Source organism: Pseudophryne corroboree, chromosome 5, assembly GCF_028390025.1.
Source record: "Pseudophryne corroboree isolate aPseCor3 chromosome 5, aPseCor3.hap2, whole genome shotgun sequence".
NCBI classification, from domain to species: Eukaryota; Metazoa; Chordata; class Amphibia; order Anura; family Myobatrachidae; genus Pseudophryne; species Pseudophryne corroboree.
Window position 1 is genome coordinate 342502910 of NC_086448.1, and position 18928 is coordinate 342521837.

At 44.4% G+C, this 18928-nt stretch overlaps 1 protein-coding gene and 1 long non-coding RNA gene across 2 annotated transcripts in view; one reads left to right on the forward strand and one right to left on the reverse strand.

The window, feature by feature from the left end:
- The window catches only part of LOC134929047 (uncharacterized), a 34843-nt gene extending 33224 nt beyond the window's left edge, over positions 1-1619 (forward strand). Inside the window, exons 2-3 of the long non-coding RNA XR_010178234.1 lie at positions 721-767; positions 1302-1619. This is a non-coding gene — a long non-coding RNA (uncharacterized LOC134929047). The remainder of the gene's footprint in view (positions 1-720; positions 768-1301) is intronic.
- ITGA9 (integrin subunit alpha 9) overlaps positions 1-18928 on the reverse strand; it is an 838556-nt gene that overhangs the window by 351308 nt on the left and 468320 nt on the right. The window contains exon 16 of the mRNA XM_063922573.1: positions 12071-12220. Coding sequence (XP_063778643.1) covers positions 12071-12220 — 150 coding nt within the window. The remainder of the gene's footprint in view (positions 1-12070; positions 12221-18928) is intronic.

An 18928-nucleotide genomic window follows, 5' to 3' on the forward strand; every position in this document is an offset into this window, starting at 1 on the left:
CTGAACGGTTGATAAAATGCAGGATTTATCCATTGGTTCATATTGCTTATGACAAATTATGACCCTACCATCTGCAGGATGAAGCAGAAATTGAGATTCCTCAGACCAGACAATGTTCTTCCATTGAACTGTCAAGGTTTGGTGAGCCTATGCTCACGGTAGCTTCAATATTCTGTCTTTAGCTAACAGGAGCACGACATGGTTTGGTCTCTGCTGCTATATCTTGTCCACTTCAAGGTTCGAAGTAGTGCAAGTTCAGAGATGCTCTTCTGCATATGGTTGTTATAATGCGTGGTCATTTGAGTCACTGTCACCTCCCTGTCATCTTGAACCGGTCTCCGCCAACCACTCTCATTAACAATGTGTTTCGTTCTAAGAAATGATGCTCACTGGTTTTCTGGGGGGTTTTCTGGATCCTTCTCTGTAAACTCTGTAGAATGTTCTGTGCAGAAATCCCAGCAGATCAGTTTCTGAGAGAATCTAACCAATCCATTGGGCACCAGCACTCATTTTATGGTCAAAGTCCTGACGACCAGAACTCTTGACCATGGTTGTATGCACTGAGTTGCTATCATGTGATTGGTTGTTATTTGTATTAACTCTTTATGACCTCGTGTCCGTTTAAATGGACAGTATTAAATGTTATTGTGTAGACTGTATTGTGATGACGGCTGCCATTCAAATCCCAATGTCCATTTAAATACTGTGAACATTTTCCAGCAGATGGCAGTTTGAAAGATGGGTTCACCCAGAAAGATCGCCACAAGGTGAGTATCCCACTTTACAAGTAAAACAACGTACTTTATCATTCGAATATTACCAAAATCACTATGCCAACAGTAACTGGAGTTGGTAGAGTATCTAATATTGAATTAGAAAGAATCGCAATATTTTGGTGTATGAGCTACAACACTAGGAAATCATTGTCCATTAGGGTGGACCTTGGGTCTAAGCGACCAAACCATTTTTTGTGGTTACTTAGGGCCTCATTCGTCTACTTTACCAGTGACATCACTGGGATACACCAGAAACATGCAATGGGTCATAAAGGGTTAACAATGTTGACAGTGAGTGTAAGTACCAATCATTGCATATGAGCATCCACAAAGAATGTATAATTGATTGTCTTTATTTGTTTTTCATAAAATGTAAAGTCCTCCTAAAGAGTTTCTATTAGTTAAGCAAATTAGTGTGAAAAATCTTAAATCTAAATCAGCTGACTTGCGGTTAATAAGTCATCCTTGATCATTTTGTGGAGGTCACTGAATGATAAAATAACTTTATTTCACTTATCACTTTAGGTTCAACATAAACCCAAGCATGGTGACAGGCTTTTGTCTGTTTCCTCTCAGGCTTCAGAGATGAATGATCACTTGCTCTTGTCTACAGTGGATGTAAGTGAGAAATGTGTGACCTGACTCTAATAAGCGGGGCTTGACCCCTTTTGGAAAGTAGAGGAGATAATTCTATTTGCGGCAATTGGGTTTGCCATCACACAAGGACAAGCAAATCAGGAAAATAAACTGAATGAAACTTTTGACTATTGTGAATGTAGTCACTTTATGTAACTATTATTATATTAAAACAAGTTATTGTCTTCTGTCAATGTATGCACATAATGGACATTAAACAAAACAAAATATACAATCTTTTTAGTTTGTTTTACTTATTTCAGAACGTATTTTATGTTGTAAGTCTGTATTGTTTTAGACGAACATAGGGGGCTATGTAAGAAAGATAGCAGAAAAAAACAAGTAGAAATAGGGAGCAGAGGAATCGCTCTTGTGATGACAAGTGCTTGAGAAGAAAACACAGGCTACTACCATTTAGAAAGTAAACCATGCCATTTTGAAGTGAGGTTACACTCAGTCAGCGTAACATTAAAGTGAATGGGGAATTCTGTTCCCCTGTCACAGCAGAGCAATCTCATCATCAAAGCACTGCATGCAGCATTTAACAGATGCGTTCTCAATCACCTATCTGACCCTGCACTTATCTTTATGTTGCTGGTCATTACACTGCTCTTAGCATTTACAAATCAAGAAATCTGCTTGTGTGAAAACATGTAGAGAAAATCCATTGATTTCAATAGGAAAGCATCGTCCAGTGGAAAAATCTCTAGTCTAACATCACTCTTCTGGCTCCATTTTCTATTTGTTTTGATGGGTTTCTTCGTTTATTTATTTATTTATTTATTTTGGGGGGGGGGGGGGGCGGGGTGAGAATTGAGCTAAAATTAAATGTCATCTACATTATTGAATACAAATACTATACTGTTATTGTTTTGTTAACATTTGCAGACTCAATCTGGATTAGTAGTCCAAAACAAGATCTGCTCCGTTGCCTGTGTCCTTTATATTTCAACAGATCCAGTTGAGTGAGACACCGCAGAACCACAGGTATCAGTAGTCCACGGACGATAAACTGTAACAATGTTCCAAACCACTTACCTGACAATCTACCCCCCCCCCCCCCCCCCCCCCACACACACACAAAACCTCTCAGAAATTGTCGGGTTTACTTATTACTTAGTAAAGTTTAAAAAGTACTTTTAATAAAATATTAAAATGTTTTACCACTTGTCCACAGGCCCCCAATCTAAGATAACTTCCCACTCCCTTTGGCAATAGACCCCCCCCCCCCTCCAGGTGATCTTAAATTCTAACAATAGCACCCCCCACAACCCCTGTAAAAAGCTCCTCTTTCTGCACCTCCTCCTGTGACCAGGATATGTTGTCATTATTATTGCACCCAGCTCTCCCCTCCAGCATAAATTCAATATTTACATTTATCTCTCCCCAGCCTGACTGATTATAGTGCCCACCTTCCCCATGCACAGTGGAGTATGTGTCAGGGGGGACTGATAGTAAGTTCCCCCTGCTGCTCTAATCTCTGAACACGCAGAGATCAACTAAAGTGTGCTGGGAGAGGACTGTCCCGCACAGAGCCCTGACCTCAACCCCATCGAGCACCTTTAGGATGAATTGAAGTGGAGATTGTGAGCCAGGCCTTCTCGTCCAACATCAGTGCCTGACCTCATACTCTTAAAGTGCGATTGATCAACTATAGGTTGACGTATACTACAAAATTTATTATCTACCTTATCACCTGTCCCTGCGGACTTAATTATGTCGGCAAAACCGACCACACTTTAAGAGAACGGATGGCTAATCACAGAGCCGTAACTACTTGTATGCCAGGTGTGCCTGGCACACAGCGCAGTCGCCCTGAGGGCGGAACGGCCAGCGGCTTGTAATGAGTGAAATTGACTCATTACAAGCCGCCTGTGCTGTGTGTGCCACAGCCGGAGGAGAAGGGGAGAGCAGCAGTGCCGGAGGCAGGGGAGGAGGAGGAGGGAGGGGGACTGGAGTCGCAGCAACGCTATGTAATTGGTTGTGGCGCCGCTACAGCTGTCCCTCTCTCTTTCCGCATTTGCTGCCCGGCGCTGCTGTGAATACTGGGATGCGCTTCCCTCATCCAGCATTCACAGCGGTGTCGGCCAGCCAATGCGGAAGGAGAGGGACTGCTGCAGCGGCGCCTCTACCAATTACATAGCGCTGCTGCGGCTCCAGTCCCCCTCCCTCCTCCTCCTTCTCCCCTGCCCGGGAGCTGCTGCGTGAAGCCTGCACTGAGGAGCCTGAGCCAGCGGGGAGAGATGGTAGGTATCTATCTGTCCGTCTGTCTATCTATCTATCTCTCTCTCTCTATCTATTCTGTCTGCCACAATGTGTAAAAAGGGGGACTGGCTGCCGTAATGTGTAAAAATGGGGACTGGCTGCCGTAATGTGTAAAAATGGGGACTGGCTGCCGTAATGTGTAAAAAGGGGATGCTGTCTGCCGTAATGTGTACAAAGGGGACGCTGTCTGCCTTAATGTGTAAAAACAAAAGGGGGACGCTGTCTGCCGTAATGTGTAAAAAGGGCACGCTGTCTGCCATAACGTGTAAAAAGGAGGTGCTGTCTGCCGTAATGTGTAAAAAGGAGGAGCTGTCTGCCGTAATGTGTAAAAAGGGGACGCTGTCTGCCGTAATGTGTAAAAAGGGGACGCTGTCTGCCGTAATGTGTAAAAAAGGGGACTGGCTGCCGTAATGTGTAAAAAGGGGGACTGTCTGCCATAATGTGTAATAGGGGGCTCTACCTGGTGTAGTGGCGCTACTGTGCTGCGTAATTTGAATAATGGAGACTATTGTGCACCGTAGTACAAATTGGTATTATTTTGTGGCCACACCCCTTCCCCATGAAGCCACGCTCCTATATATTTTTTGCGCGCCTATGCCACGCACTGACCCTATCTTGCGTAGGGGGGGGGGGCACCAATGACGTTTCTTGCACACAGCGCTAAAATGCCTAGTTACAGCACTGGCTAATCATAAACTTGCCATTAGAAAGGATCTTACGACTGGTACTAGCGACCAACCGGTCGCACGACACTTTGTACAAGTGCATCATAATGTTGCATGTCTTAAATACATGATTATTGATCATGAACTAGCAAGATTACGAGGTGGTGATAGGTCCTTGCGCCTATTGCAGAAAGAATCCAGATGGATTCATGAACTTCAAAACATTGCACCTAAGGGTCTTAACGAAACATTAGGTTTGCATTGTTTTATATAAGTTTTGAATTGACTTTTGTAATATTCTGCATTTACAATATATGCTGCTTCTTTAAACATTATTGTTAATGCTGGTCATGTGTTGACTGCTACGATGCTTGAACATGCTCTGTTTTTAATCATTGTGTGTTTTATGTGCGGGAAGACTCTGTGTATTATACAAAGTATTGGGTTGAAATTTATTTGTATTTTTATATTAATATTGTTATGTGTTTTGTGTTTGTTTATTTTGTTGCTATGGAGATGCGGTGAGGCATGATGACGTCATCAGTGGGCGCCTGCACGTCGGACGCGCGCCGGATCACACTGCACATGGTGGGGAGAGTACAAAAGGTATATGTTTGTATCTTTCACTTGTAACCTGAGGACGAAGTAATAGACTTTGAAACATTGTTGCAGACCTGCTTCTGACTTTGTTATTACCTGAGTGCCGCCTGCATCGTGATATATATATATATATATATATATATATATATATATATATATATATATAATAAGAATTTACTTACCGATAATTCTATTTCTCGTAGTCCGTAGTGGATGCTGGGAACTCCGTAAGGACCATGGGGAATAGCGGCTCCGCAGGAGACTGGGCACAAAAGTAAAGCTTTAGGACTACCTGGTGTGCACTGGCTCCTCCCCCTATGACCCTCCTCCAAGCCTCAGTTAGGATACTGTGCCCGGACGAGCGTACACAATAAGGAAGGATTTATGAATCCCGGGTAAGACTCATACCAGCCACACCGATCACACCGTACAACCTGTGATCTGAATCCAGTTAACAGCATGATAACAGAGGAGCCTCTGGAAAGATGGCTCACAACCACAATAACCCGATTTTTGTAACAATAACTATGTACAAGTATTGCAGACAATCCGCACTTGGGATGGGCGCCCAGCATCCACTACGGACTATGAGAAATAGAATTATCGGTAAGTAAATTCTTATTTTCTCTGACGTCCTAGTGGATGCTGGGAACTCCGTAAGGACCATGGGGATTATACCAAAGCTCCCAAACGGGCGGGAGAGTGCGGATGACTCTGCAGCACCGAATGAGAGAACTCCAGGTCCTCCTCATCCAGGGTATCAAATTTGTAGAATTTAGCAAACGTGTTTGCCCCTGACCAAGTAGCTGCTCGGCAAAGTTGTAAAGCCGAGACCCCTCGGGCAGTCGCCCAAGATGAGCCCACTTTCCGTGTGGAATGGGCTTTTACAGATTTTGGCTGTGGCAGGCCTGCCACAGAATGTGCAAGCTGAATTGTGCTACAAATCCAACGAGCAATAGTCTGCTTAGAAGCAGGAGCACCCAGCTTGTCCTGGAAATATATATTTTCAGGGCCCTGAATACGTCCAGCAACTTGGAGTCTTCCAAGTCCCTAGTAGCCGCAGGTACCACAATAGGCTGGTTCACGTGAAACGCTGAAAACACCTTAGGGAGAAATTGAGGATGAGTCCTCAATTCCGCCCTGTCTGGAAGATCAGATAAGGGCCTTTACAGGATAAAGCCCCCAATTCTGACACGCGCCTGGCCGAGGCCAGGGCCAACAACATGACCACTTTCCATGTGAGATATTTTAACTCCACAGATTCAAGTGGTTCAAACCAATGTGACTTTAGGAACCTCAAAACTACATTGAGATCCCAAGGTGCCACTGGAGGCACAAAAGGAGGCTGTATATGCAGTACCCCTTTTACAAAACGTCTGAACTTCAGGAACTGAAGTTAGTTCTTTCTGGAAGAAAATTGACAGGGCCGAAATTTGAACCTTAATGGACCCCAATTTTAGGCACATAGACACTCCTGTTTACAGGAAATGCAGGAATCGACCTAGTTGAAAATTCCTCCATCGGGGCCTTACTGGCCTCGCACCCCGCAACATATTTTCGCCAAATGCGGTGATAATGTTTGCGGTTACATCCTTCCTGGCTTGATCAGGGTAGGGATGACTTCATCCGGAATGCCTTTTTCCTTCAGGATCCGGCGTTCAACCGCCCTGCCGTTAAACGCAGCCGCGGTAAGTCTTGGAATAGACAGGGTCCTTGCTGGAGCAGGTCCCTTCTTAGAGGTAGATGCCACGGGTCCTCCGTGAGCATCTCTTGAAGTTCCGGGTACCAAGTCCTTCTTGGCCAATCCGGAGCCACGAGTATAGTTCTTACTCCCCTCCGTCTTATAATTCTCAGTACTTTTGGTATGAGAGGAAGCACATACACTGACTGGTACACCCACGGTGTTACCAGAGCGTCCACAGCTATTGCCTGAGGGTCCCTCGACCTGGCGCAATACCTGTCCAATTTTTTGTTTAGGCGGGACGCCATCACGTCCACCTTTGGTTTTTCCCAATGGTTTACAATCATGTGGAAGACTTCTGGGTGAAGTCCCCACTCTCCCGGGTGGAGGCCGTGCCTGCTGAGGAAGTCTGCTTCCCAGTTGTCCACTCCCGGAATGAATACTGCTGACAGTGCTATCCCATGATTTTCCGCCCAGCGAAGAATCCTTGCAGCTTCTGCCATTGACTGCTTCTTGTGCCACCCTGTCTGTTTACATGGGTGACTGCCGTGATGTTGTCCGACTGGATCAACACCGGCTGACCTTGAAGCAGAGGTCTTGCTAAGCTGAGAGCATTGTAAATGGCCCTTAGCTCCAGGTTATTTATGTGAAAAGATGTCTCCAGGCTTGACCATAAGCCCTGGAAATTTTTTCCCTGTGTGTGCTCCCCAGCCTCGCAGGCTGGCATCCGTGGTCACCAGGACCCAGTCCTGAATGCCGACTCTGCGGCCCTCTAGAAGATGAGCACTCTGCAACCACCACAGGAGGGACACCCTTGTCCTTGGTGACCGGGTTATCCGCTGATGCATCTTAAGATGCGACCAGGACCATTTGTCCAGCAGGTCCCACTGGAAAGTTCTTGCGTGGAATCTGCCGAATGGCTTTGCTTCGTAGGAAGCTACCATTTTTCCCAGAACCCTTGTGCATTGATGCACTGAGACTTGGCTCGGTTTTAGGAGGTTCCTGACTAGCTCGGATAACTCCCTGGCTCTCTCCTCCGGGAGAAACACCTTTTTCTGAACTGTGTCCAGAATCATCCCTAGGAACAGAAGACGAGTCGTCGGAACCAGCTGCGATTTTGGAATATTGAGAATCCAATCGTGCTGTCGCAACACTACCTGAGATAGTGCTATACCGACCTCCAACTGTTCCCAGGATCTTACCCTTATCAGGAGATCGTCCAAGTAAGGGATAACTAAAACTCCCTTCCTTCGAAGGAGTATCATCATTTCGGCCATTACCTTGGTAAAGACCCGGGGTGCCGTGGACCATCCAAACGGCAGCGTCTGAAACTGATAGTGACAGTTCTGTACCACAAACCTGAGGTACCCTTGGTGAGAAGGGTAAATTTGGACATGAAGGTAAGCATCCTTGATGTCCAGAGACACCATGTAGTCCCCTTCTCTTGAATTTGAACCTCTGTATGTAAGTGTTCAAAGATTTTAGATTTAAAATCGGTCTCACAACAGTGTGGAGTAATACCCCTTTCCCTGTTGCAGGAGGGGTACCTTAATTATCACATGCTGGGAATACAGCTTGTGAATGGCTTCCAACACTGCCTCCCTGTCTGCTTGTAAAGCCCCAGCGTCATGCTGAGGGCTTGGCAGAGGCGGGAGAGGGCTTCTGTTCCTGGGAACTGGCTGATTTCTGCAGCCGTTTCCCTCTCCCTCTGTCACGGGGCAGAAATGAGGAACCTTTTGCCCACGTGCCCTTATGGGAACGAAAAGACTGCGCCTGATAATACGGCGTCTTCTTATGTTGAGAGGCGACCTGGGGTAAAAACGTGGATTTCCCAGCTGTTGCCGTGGCCACCAGGTCTGAAAGACCGACCCCAAATAACTCCTCCCCTTTATAAGGCAATACTTCCATATGCCATTTGGAATCCGCATCACCTGACCACTGTCGTGTCCATAACCCTCTTCTGGCAGAAATGGACAGCGCACTTACTCTTGATGCCAGTCAGCAAATATCCCGCTGTGCATCACACATATATATAGAAATGCATCTTTTAAATGCTCTACAGGCAATAATATACTGTCCCTATCTAGGGTATCAATATTTTCAGTCAGGGAATCCGACCACGCCAACCCAGCACTGCACATCCAGGCTGAGGCGATTGCTGGTCGCAGTATAACACCAGTATGTGTGTAAATACATTTTAGGATACCCTCCTGCTTTCTATCAGCAGGATCCTTAAGGGCGGCCATCTCAGGAGAGGGTAGAGCCCTTGTTTTGACAAGCGTGTGAGCGCTTTATCCCCCCTAGGGGGTGTTTCCCAACGCACCCTAACCTCTGGCGGGAAAGGATATATGCCAATAACTTTTTAGAAATTATCAGTTTTTTTATCGGGGGAAACCCACGCTTCATCACACACCTCATTTAATTTCTCAGATTCAGGAAAACTACAGGTAGTTTTTCCTCACTGAACATAATACCCCTATTGGTGGTACTCGTATTATCAGAAATGTGTAAAACATTTTCCATTGCCTCAATCATGTAACGTGTGGCCCTACTGGAAGTCATATTTGTCTCTTCACCGTCGACACTGGAGTCAGTATCCGTGTCGGCGTCTGTATTTGCCATCTGAGGTAACGGGCGCTTTAGAGCCCCTGACGGCCTATGAGACGTCTGGACAGGCACAAGCTGAGTAGCCGGCTGTCTCATGTCAATCACTGTCTTTTGTAAAGAGCTGACACTGTCATGTAATTCCTTCCAGCAGTTCATCCACTCAGGTGTCGACCCCCTAGGGGGTGACATCCCAATTACAGGCAATTTGCTCCGCCTCCACATCATTTTCCTCCTCATACATGTCGACACAAACGTACCGACACACAGCACACACACAGGGAATGCTCTGATAGAGGACAGGACCCCACTAGCCCTTTGGGGAGACAGAGGAAGAGTTTGCCAGCACACACCAGAGCGCTATATATATATATATACAGGGATAACCTTATATAAGTGTTTTTCCCCTTATAGCTGCTGTATTGTTTATACTGCGCCTAATTAGTGCCCCCCTCTCTTTTTTAACCCTTTCTGTAGTGTAGTGACTGCAGGGGAGAGCAAGGGAGCTTCCCTCCAACGGAGCTGTGAGGGAAAATGGCGCCAGTGTGCTGAGGAGATAGGCTCCGCCCCTTTCTCGGCGGCCTTTTCTCCCGTTTTTCAGTGTAATCTGGCAGGGGTTAAAATTCATCCATATAGCCCTGGGGGCTATATGTGATGTATTTTCGCCAGCCAAGGTGTTTTTATTGCTGCTCAGGGCGCCCCCCCCTAGCGCCCTGCACCCTCAGTGACCGAAGTGTGAAGTGTGCTGAGGAGCAATGGCGCACAGCTGCAGTGCTGTGCGCTACCTTGGTGAAGACAGGATGTCTTCTGCCGCCGATTTTCCGGACCTCTTCTTGCTTCTGGCTCTGTAAGGGGGCCGGCGGCGCGGCTCTGGGACCGGACTCCATGGCTGGGCCTGTGTTCGATCCCTCTGGAGCTAATGGTGTCCAGTAGCCTAAGAAGCCCAATCCACTCTGCACGCAGGTGAGTTCGCTTCTTCTCCCCTTAGTCCCTCGATGCAGTGAGCCTGTTGCCAGCAGGTCTCACTGAAAATAAAAAACCTAAAACTAAACTTTTCACTAAGCAGCTCAGGAGAGCCCCTAGTGTGCACCCTTCTCGTTCGGGCACAAAAATCTAACTGAGGCTTGGAGGAGGGTCATAGGGGGAGGAGCCAGTGCACACCAGGTAGTCCTAAAGCTTTACTTTTGTGCCCAGTCTCCTGCGGAGCCGCTATTCCCCATGGTCCTTACGGAGTTCCCAGCATCCACTAGGACGTCAGAGAAATATAGATGTAGATTGGCACTCTGGGTTCAATGGTGCAACTGCCGGGGTGCCCTCCTGAAATTAATACATGTGTCCATGTCCGGAATTACAGACGAGGCGGCACTCCATCGGTCTTATTTGAAAGCATAAGCGTGGTTTATTGCTCCATAGGACAACGTTTCAAGGCTATGCAGCCTTTTCGTCAGGGCATGATATGCATATCATGCCCTGACGAAAAGGCTACATAGCCTTGAAACGTTGTCCTATGGAGCAATAAACCACGCTTATACTTTCAAATAAGACCGATGGAGTGCCGCCTCGTCTGTAATTCCGGACATGGACACACACATATACTGTTTTTGTACTGACTCTGATTTGTCATTATTGATACAAACATATATGTAATTGAAATGTAAGATAAGTTTGTCTCATCCTTCATTATAGCATACTTGTTGCATTTCTTATGACATTATAATTAGTATACACATTTATTTATGCACAATTATTTACGGGTTTACTCACACATGTTGGTGCTGTTTTTTCTTTGTAAATATTTCACTAAAAATTATATAAAATGGCATATAATGTACAGAAGCAGTGGGCAAGACGTGGACCTAGATCATAAGTGACAAGCTTTACCTCAGTCACTCTTACAGACTCACTAAATATCCTCCAACATTCCTTATTACAAGCGACTTTGAAAGTAGACCCATGATAGGGGTAATTCCAAGTTGATCACAGCAGGATTTTTGTTAGCAGTTGGGCAAAACCATGTGCACTGCAGGGGAGGCAGATATAACATGTGCAGAGAGAGTTAGATTTGGGTGGGGTGTGTTCAATCTGCAATCTAATTTGCAGTGTAAAAATAAAGCAGCCAGTATTTACCCTGCACAGAAATAAAATAACCCACCCAAATCTAACTCTCTCTGCACATGTTATATCTGCCTCCCCTGCAGTGCACATGGTTTTGCCCAACTGCTAACAAAATTCCTGCTGCGATCAACTTGGAATTACCCCCGATATATACAGAAACATAGGTAAGGTAAAGCACAAGGTAATCCAGATAGAGATTTCTTTTACACCCTGATAATATAGTTATCAAATAATGTACTCAGTAATGTTATATATGCTCAGTATCTAGGTTCTAAATGGTCTCTGTCAGCACAATACAGGTAATCTGGATTTTTAATATGCACAGAAAACAGCGTATTGTAATGAAGCTTAATAACACATCATATTTCCCTTTTGAAAGGTAGACACGTATACTGTATCAGTGGTGATGTAATGCGCATGTCTGATATCAAATGCCAAGGATCCAAGGAAAGATAGTTGGCTCATTGTGGCGCACAACCAATAATGGGTTTGGCTGTAGGTCTGTGTATGCAGACATCTGCTGACCATACTGACAGTGATAAACGGTCACTTGGAGGATCAGCTTACGGGTGACCAGTATAGGTCAGTGAGATCAGCAGATTTATCCTCTTGACAAATGAATGCAACATGTGTGCTACTGTGTATAACAACTAATATACATATACTATTTGCCACTAGTCATGCAAACAGCCACAGTACACAGATGGAGGCTACACTGCCAATCCTACCTGATTCCTCTGCGCTATTTTCTGCCCCTTCTTCCAGCGAAGGACAGGTTTGAGGCTAGGCAGGTCTCTGTTGTCTTTCCCAATTACATGCTCACCAAGGCTGTAAGACGCTTCAAAGACAATAGGCGAAACCACATCGTTCACTCTGCGCTGTAAAACAAAGAAAGAGCACATCCAATATTAGACCCATGATAACTTACACCTTGGACTAAACTTAGAAACAGAACAACTTGGCTGAAATTGGGACAATTACTGCATACCCAAATAATGGCAAAGAACAGACAGCAGGCCCAAATTTCTGTTACGTTCAATCACTTTATCTAAATATGTAAGACAGTGTACTGTAATACTTTTTACTATATGTGGACTTAAGAAAGGTACCACCCAAGAGCTTTACGTGTACCAAAAAAACAGCTACTGTATGGTGTCTAAGCCTTAACAATTACAATATGTTAGTTCCATGCATTCTTAAATTCCTTTACTGTAAGAGTCCCCACAACTGCTGAGAGACTATTTCATGGCTCTATCACCCTTTCCCTAAAAGGTCTCTCTTTCAGTCTTCCTCCAGCTTCCAAGTGTGTCTCCTAGTTCTAGGAATCCCATACTCTAATACGCTTTTAGAAATGTGAATGTAACATATTACCTCAGCACCTCTTCTCCTCTATACTGTACGCATTCAGCGGTTGAAACTACATTCAATAACATTTACCATCAGGCTTTATTTACCAACTGGTTTAGGGGAACTTTATCCACCTGCGGCTGCCGTACTATACTGCAAATACGTTTTACTTGTAAACCGTGTAAAATACAGAGTAATGAGCTAAGACCATTCTGTATGGTCTCAAGTCTGAGGCTGATGTGTACAGGATACTGCCAAATTCAGCGCAAATATGTGCAGATCTAATAACTTTTATGAATGTTGCAAGAAACCGTCTCCTATAAGCCTTGTTGAAGTTTAGGTTTTGTAGACCTTTAAAAACATGGGAATTAGCATACTTAATTGGAAAGTATTTTACTTAACCACAATGTAAAATGATTGCACGATCACTAACACTAGTCATGTGGGAAGTATGTCTGTGACGTGTAGGGAACAATGCCATCATGTTAGTTGACACAGAGCAAAATAAATCTCATGGAAAATGGTGTAATGGTTGATACAATGTTGTGCAAAAAAACATGCAGTGTTTATACATTCATGCACTGTATATACTATGTTTATTTTACAGAACAGATACTCATCTAGCCCAAATGAATAAATTAAATCAACATCACATTACAAAAGTAAAAAAAAAAAAAAATAAAGTACAGGCCCCGAAAAGCTGCAACATATTAACACACACACACACACACACACACACACACACGTTTATTGACCCAGTCACTGTTGAGCTCACTTTAGTGAATTTAGTACTGTGTTGCCAATCCACAGCTCTGAATATAAGCCTGTGCAATGATACCGCTAAACAGAGGGATCCAGCAAGCTTGCAAAGTGGTAAATGGGGATTTATTTAGGATAACAGAAGTAAAAACTGCAATTTAATGGCATTATTGAGGAGGAATGCTGTTACAGTATAGGACTAGTGTTCTACTTCTAAAGATAGTGTGAAAGATAGCAATCTTCATTATTGAGTGGGCCTATATTATATATGGCATCTGGAAGGAAGATAGACAGTAAATAGCCAGTCCAAATGTTGATACCACATGGTCGGCAGTCAACAGTTGACGTGAGCATATGTCAACAGGGACAAAAGGTCATCAGGTTCAAAAGGTCAACATGTGGTTTTTATCATGATTTTAAGGTCTAGGTTTAGGGTTAGAAACTTGGGGGAGGGTTAGGATGCGGAAGGGGACAGACAGATTTAGGCACTAGGAGGAAGGATAGGCACCGAGGGGAGGGTTAGATTTAGGGTTAGGATTAGGGTTGAAATAACAACAAAAAAAGTGTCAACCTTTTATGTGTCAACCATTTGCATGTCGACCTTTTGACCCTGTTGACCTAAGTCCATGTTAACCATTTAACTGTCAACCTTTTGATTTTGTCAACCCTTTTACATTGTCAGTCTACAGTATTTACTAATGACCTATTGACTGTTTATATACAGTATATACTGTCAATCTATTAATCCACACCCAGTAAGTGTAGAAGCCTAGATGGAGATAGAGAGTGGGAATAGTGATACAGTGAGAGGGCATGCTAAAAAGAGCACAATGTGATAGGAAAGGGAAACGTTGGAGAGCAGGAGAACCTGTGACAGGCATACTGAGCAGGTGCTCTGTGTGTGGCAGCAGTAACAGACAGCAGGCCGTGAGCAGCCATCCTGTTATGGAGACGGCCCACTGCAGACTAGAAGAGGTTATACCCTGCGCTAAGCACAGATTGTGGGAAAGGTTGTAGCCCAAAGACATTCTTAATACAAGGGAAACATATTGGACATTCCTGAATTAGCTTGGAAACCCAAAGAGTTAGACTTGTCAAAGTCAGAAAAATATCTCTATGCACACTACCATATTTGCACCTCACACAGGTCCGTGCTGCGCATGCGTACGCTCTCCCGTACGTGCGCATACTCACAGTCGCGGGCACCCGCAGGCGCATGGTATGCGTATTTACGGTAGAGTTTATGCGATCGTAGCGTGCGACTCAATCATTACATATTTCCACTATATAATGTATTTTGTAGATCATGGTCCCTTTGATAGATTCTGCAAGTTTGGTTAATATAGAATGTTCATGAACAGAGAAATCCCTCTTTGTTTGATACGAAGGGTCAGACAGGAGTAATACAGTGGTGTTTAGTATCCATCGGAAGAATATTTAATTAGAAATATTCCGGTGTTGGTTTAAAGCAGATCAATCGCTCGTGCGAATAGTTATGGACATAAGAAGTTTATGTCCATTTACTATTATTTGTTCTTACTTAGTCATGCGGCGGGAAACCCAGTATCCCACCCACCTGGACAGTTGGAAACAGTCACAGCCCACCTGTATGAATCAACCTATGACCTTTTATTATAATGCGAAGCCGAATTCCTGTGTCCAATGAACAATGAGATTGTAGGGACCATTGAATTGTATTGTGTGTGGGGCATAAATAGGCAGGCCGACCATATCCAGTTCTCTCTCTCTTCAACGGTTCTCATTGCTGATAATCGGGAGCTGGATATCGAGGCGCATGCAATCGTTTCCCCTTGTGCGTAAGTGTTTCTCCGCAATCATATTGTCTTGATGTTATTGTGAGCCATTTCTCTCTCTCTCTCTCTCATTTCTCTCTCTCTCTCTCTCTCTTCTATTTCTCCCGTATTTTTCCCTTAATTGTATTGTATTGTATTTCCTGTGTAGTTATCTGGTTAGTTAGTCTATGTTATATTGTAGTGTATGCTTTGTACTGTGATTCTTTTGCAAGTATAATAGTCATAATACATATAATAGGTTTTGGACCCTAAGCCCAGGTATCTGTGTATTTCTTATAGTGTTAAGTATTCCCTGAGCGTCGGTGACGCTCAAGCAGCTTTGTAGTTAATCAGGTTACACCAGGTTGCACTTACACTCTGTCACCACACTAAGGTTTACTGTATATTTCGTTGTTATAAAGGTTTAACGTTATAAGCGTCTGCACCGCTGGTGATCTCCTCGTGGTCCCGAGCGTCCGCTACGCTATAGCGAATCATTACGTTAGTCGGCGGCCAATAGCGTGCCTGCCTGTGATCTCTGGGCCGTAAGCGAACGTGACGCTTGAGCGTCTCGACTACGGTTGAGCGATCGTTACGCAACTTGCGTACCCTTACGGTACTTCTTACGTAGATAGCGTAGAGTGTTCTTAGACCTCTTAAAGTGTTTTATATACGATAAATATTTAGCTTTATCAATTGCGGGCTCGTCCAGTCCTTCACATATCTGCACTAGGTAGATCAGCAGACATTATCCCTCAGCAAAGGGCGGGAGGTTGTATCCCTCGTAGTGCTGACGGGATAAGCGTCTGCTTCGCTTAGGTAAAGGGTGCTGAAGGAATCCGGGAACCGGAGGTAAGAGCAAAACGCTAGTGTCTTTTAAAACTGTTTATTTTTCTATCTTGCGTACACACGCACACATATATATCTGCATTCCTTTTTCATTTGTGTATTTTCGTATATCACTCTCCTGTCTGCCAGTTTTATAGTTGATAAAAGTGCTAAAAGAGATTTGCTGTTATTTCATAATTTAAGAATAGAGGTAATAAAGTTAAAATATAGACAAACACACAGTTTTGCCTGGGAGATAAGGCGAAGTCAGTGTGGTGTGTGGTAGATGATCAAGGATCATCTACATTGATAAAAGTATAAATTGTGTTACGGTGGATCTTTGCTTTGCGTGCACGTGTCCCTAACAAAGACTTGCGTACGCAATCCAAAGGCCGACGCAGGCAGCGTATATTACGCAACGGAGCGTCCGGTTACGCCCACGTAGCTCAAGTCACGATAAGTTGATTTTTAACGCAAAGCGATAAATAACGCAAAGCGATAAATAACGCAAAGCGGTAAATAACGCGAGGCGAGAAATAACGCAAGTCTATTTTTGGGTGTCCGAAATTTAAATTAACAGATCCTGCTCCTAATTGGTAACACATCTGGTCTAAAGAAAAATTTCTGCGCAGAAATAGAAATAGAAACAAAACTGTACATGTGATGAGTGAGTGTTTTTGTATTACATAAGTTTATATAACTTGGAGGTTGAACCAAAAGAAATCACCGAGTACTCGTGAGGAACATACGTGTAAGTGACATGCACGGTGGCTAGGGAGGCATCCTTAGTTAAACATACAATTTGAGCATTAGAGTATAGCGGACCAGGAGGTCGTATAGAACAAGACCAGGAGGTCATAGTAGACCAGCAGGTCCAGGTACAGTAAACAAGGAAGTCCGCTATACAGTCCACAGGCACAACACCGAAAAGGGTTGGTGCAACACCCATATAGGCCATACAAGCTCTCGCTGAAGGAATTCGCAGCCGCAATTTTCGATTCCATTGGTCTTTCCGTACATAAGCTTAGTTGCTTGTGTGCTGAACGATTGGACCGCACGTAATTGTGTACAGTAGTTAGTAATCTGACCTAGTACCATTAGAGTAAAGGGGTCACAAACGCTATTTGTACATTCTAACGTGATTTGTGTAATTTTTTATTTTTTCAAAAAGGGAAGTTCGCTGGTCACTCAGGAACTATCTGACAACCCCACCTTTACTGGAAAGGGTAGTGCTCTTCAGATCACACTCGCATTTTTCAAGTAAACAAAGGTTAATAGGTGCCCTGGGTCGAGTGCGCCAGCACCATATCGGTGTGATCAGGTCGCATTGGTCGGCGTGGGCGAGCGAGTGGGGTGCTCGGTAAACTTCACCGTCTGCCTATCGTGAATACTTTGGTTTTCTGTAAGGGTTCGCTGAAGACCCTGATATAGAGATCAGAGGTAGAGCAAGCAACACCTGCAGATTATGGGGGCCAGTTGTTCAGGAAGGGGGCGATCAACCTCGGTTCGGGTTGACTCTGTAAACCGACCAGTAGGATCGGCCAGATACGTAATGTGTGAGAAATATGGAAGTCACACAGAGGTTTTATGTGATGAATGGGAGAGAATGACGGTACATGACGGGGAGAAATTCCCAAGAATAGGTAGCTTCAGCCCAGAAGTGTTACAAAATTTAAGGAGGAGGATATGTCTCATAAAATCAGCAAAGAGACGAATCAAGCATTATGATTATTTGCAGTTGTGGCAACAGGAAGGTGAGATACAGAGAGGTTTGGCTCAGGCGGCGGGATCTGGGTCGGTCAGGAAACTGATAGCCACGGCCCCACCGCCACCATATATAGCGGGAGAGAAGTTGATTGCGGAGAAAAACGCACTAAGGTGTAACACACAATCACTTAGTAACCATGTAAATGTTAAAGATAATGTTGAACCATTAACCCATGCAAGTATTAACCCGTGCAAGTTGTACCCTGTTTTGAACTTTCCTCAGGAGTGTGATCAAGAAGACGATTCGGCAACAATTTCAGCGCTCTCTCTAGCGGCCACCATATCGGAAACCACAGTAGGAACTGCTCCACCACCGAGATTAGTAACAAAGGCCCCTAGCGGAGGGATAGGTGAGGTCGTGTCAACGGGTAAGTACGGCACCATACATTATGCTGAAACAATTTCACCACAGGCTGTAGAATCTACACAGAATGAGGTTGTTAGAGTAAATCCTGTTAAGGTAATAGTAGTTCCCAATGGGAAAACAGACACGTCAGGAGCCACACCCGTTAGGAACATTGCCATGTATTGCCCGTTTACCCGAATGGAATTGAGGACCATAGTGTCTGAATTCCCTGACCCTAGAAAAGATTTAGTTGCTAGCCAAAAATACATCAGGGACCTAGGAAACACTTTAGAGCCCAATAATAAAGATTGGCAGATATTGCTAAGAGCTTGTTTACCCTCCAATGTCGACGCAGCTCAATTCTTAGTTGACTGTGGATTAGATCAGGATGTACCTCTTACAGATGTGTACAACAAAGATAACGTAAAAAGGATAAATTTACAGTTAAAGGAGTATTTCCCAGCCGTTGTTAAATGGAACAAAATATTCTCCATTAAACAAAAGGAGTCAGAAACGGCAGCAGAATATTTTCACCGGGCACTATTAGAAATGGCAAAGTACACTGGTATAGAGGACATTAAGACCAATGCAAACCATCAAGAAGTAGCAGTATCTGTACTAATGGATGGTTTAAAGGAAGCATTAAAGGCAAGGGTACAGACCACGCAACCATGTTGGCGAGGTCTGTCAGTGGCCACTTTGAGAGAGGCTGCTATTGATCACGACCGGAACATCACCAGACACAG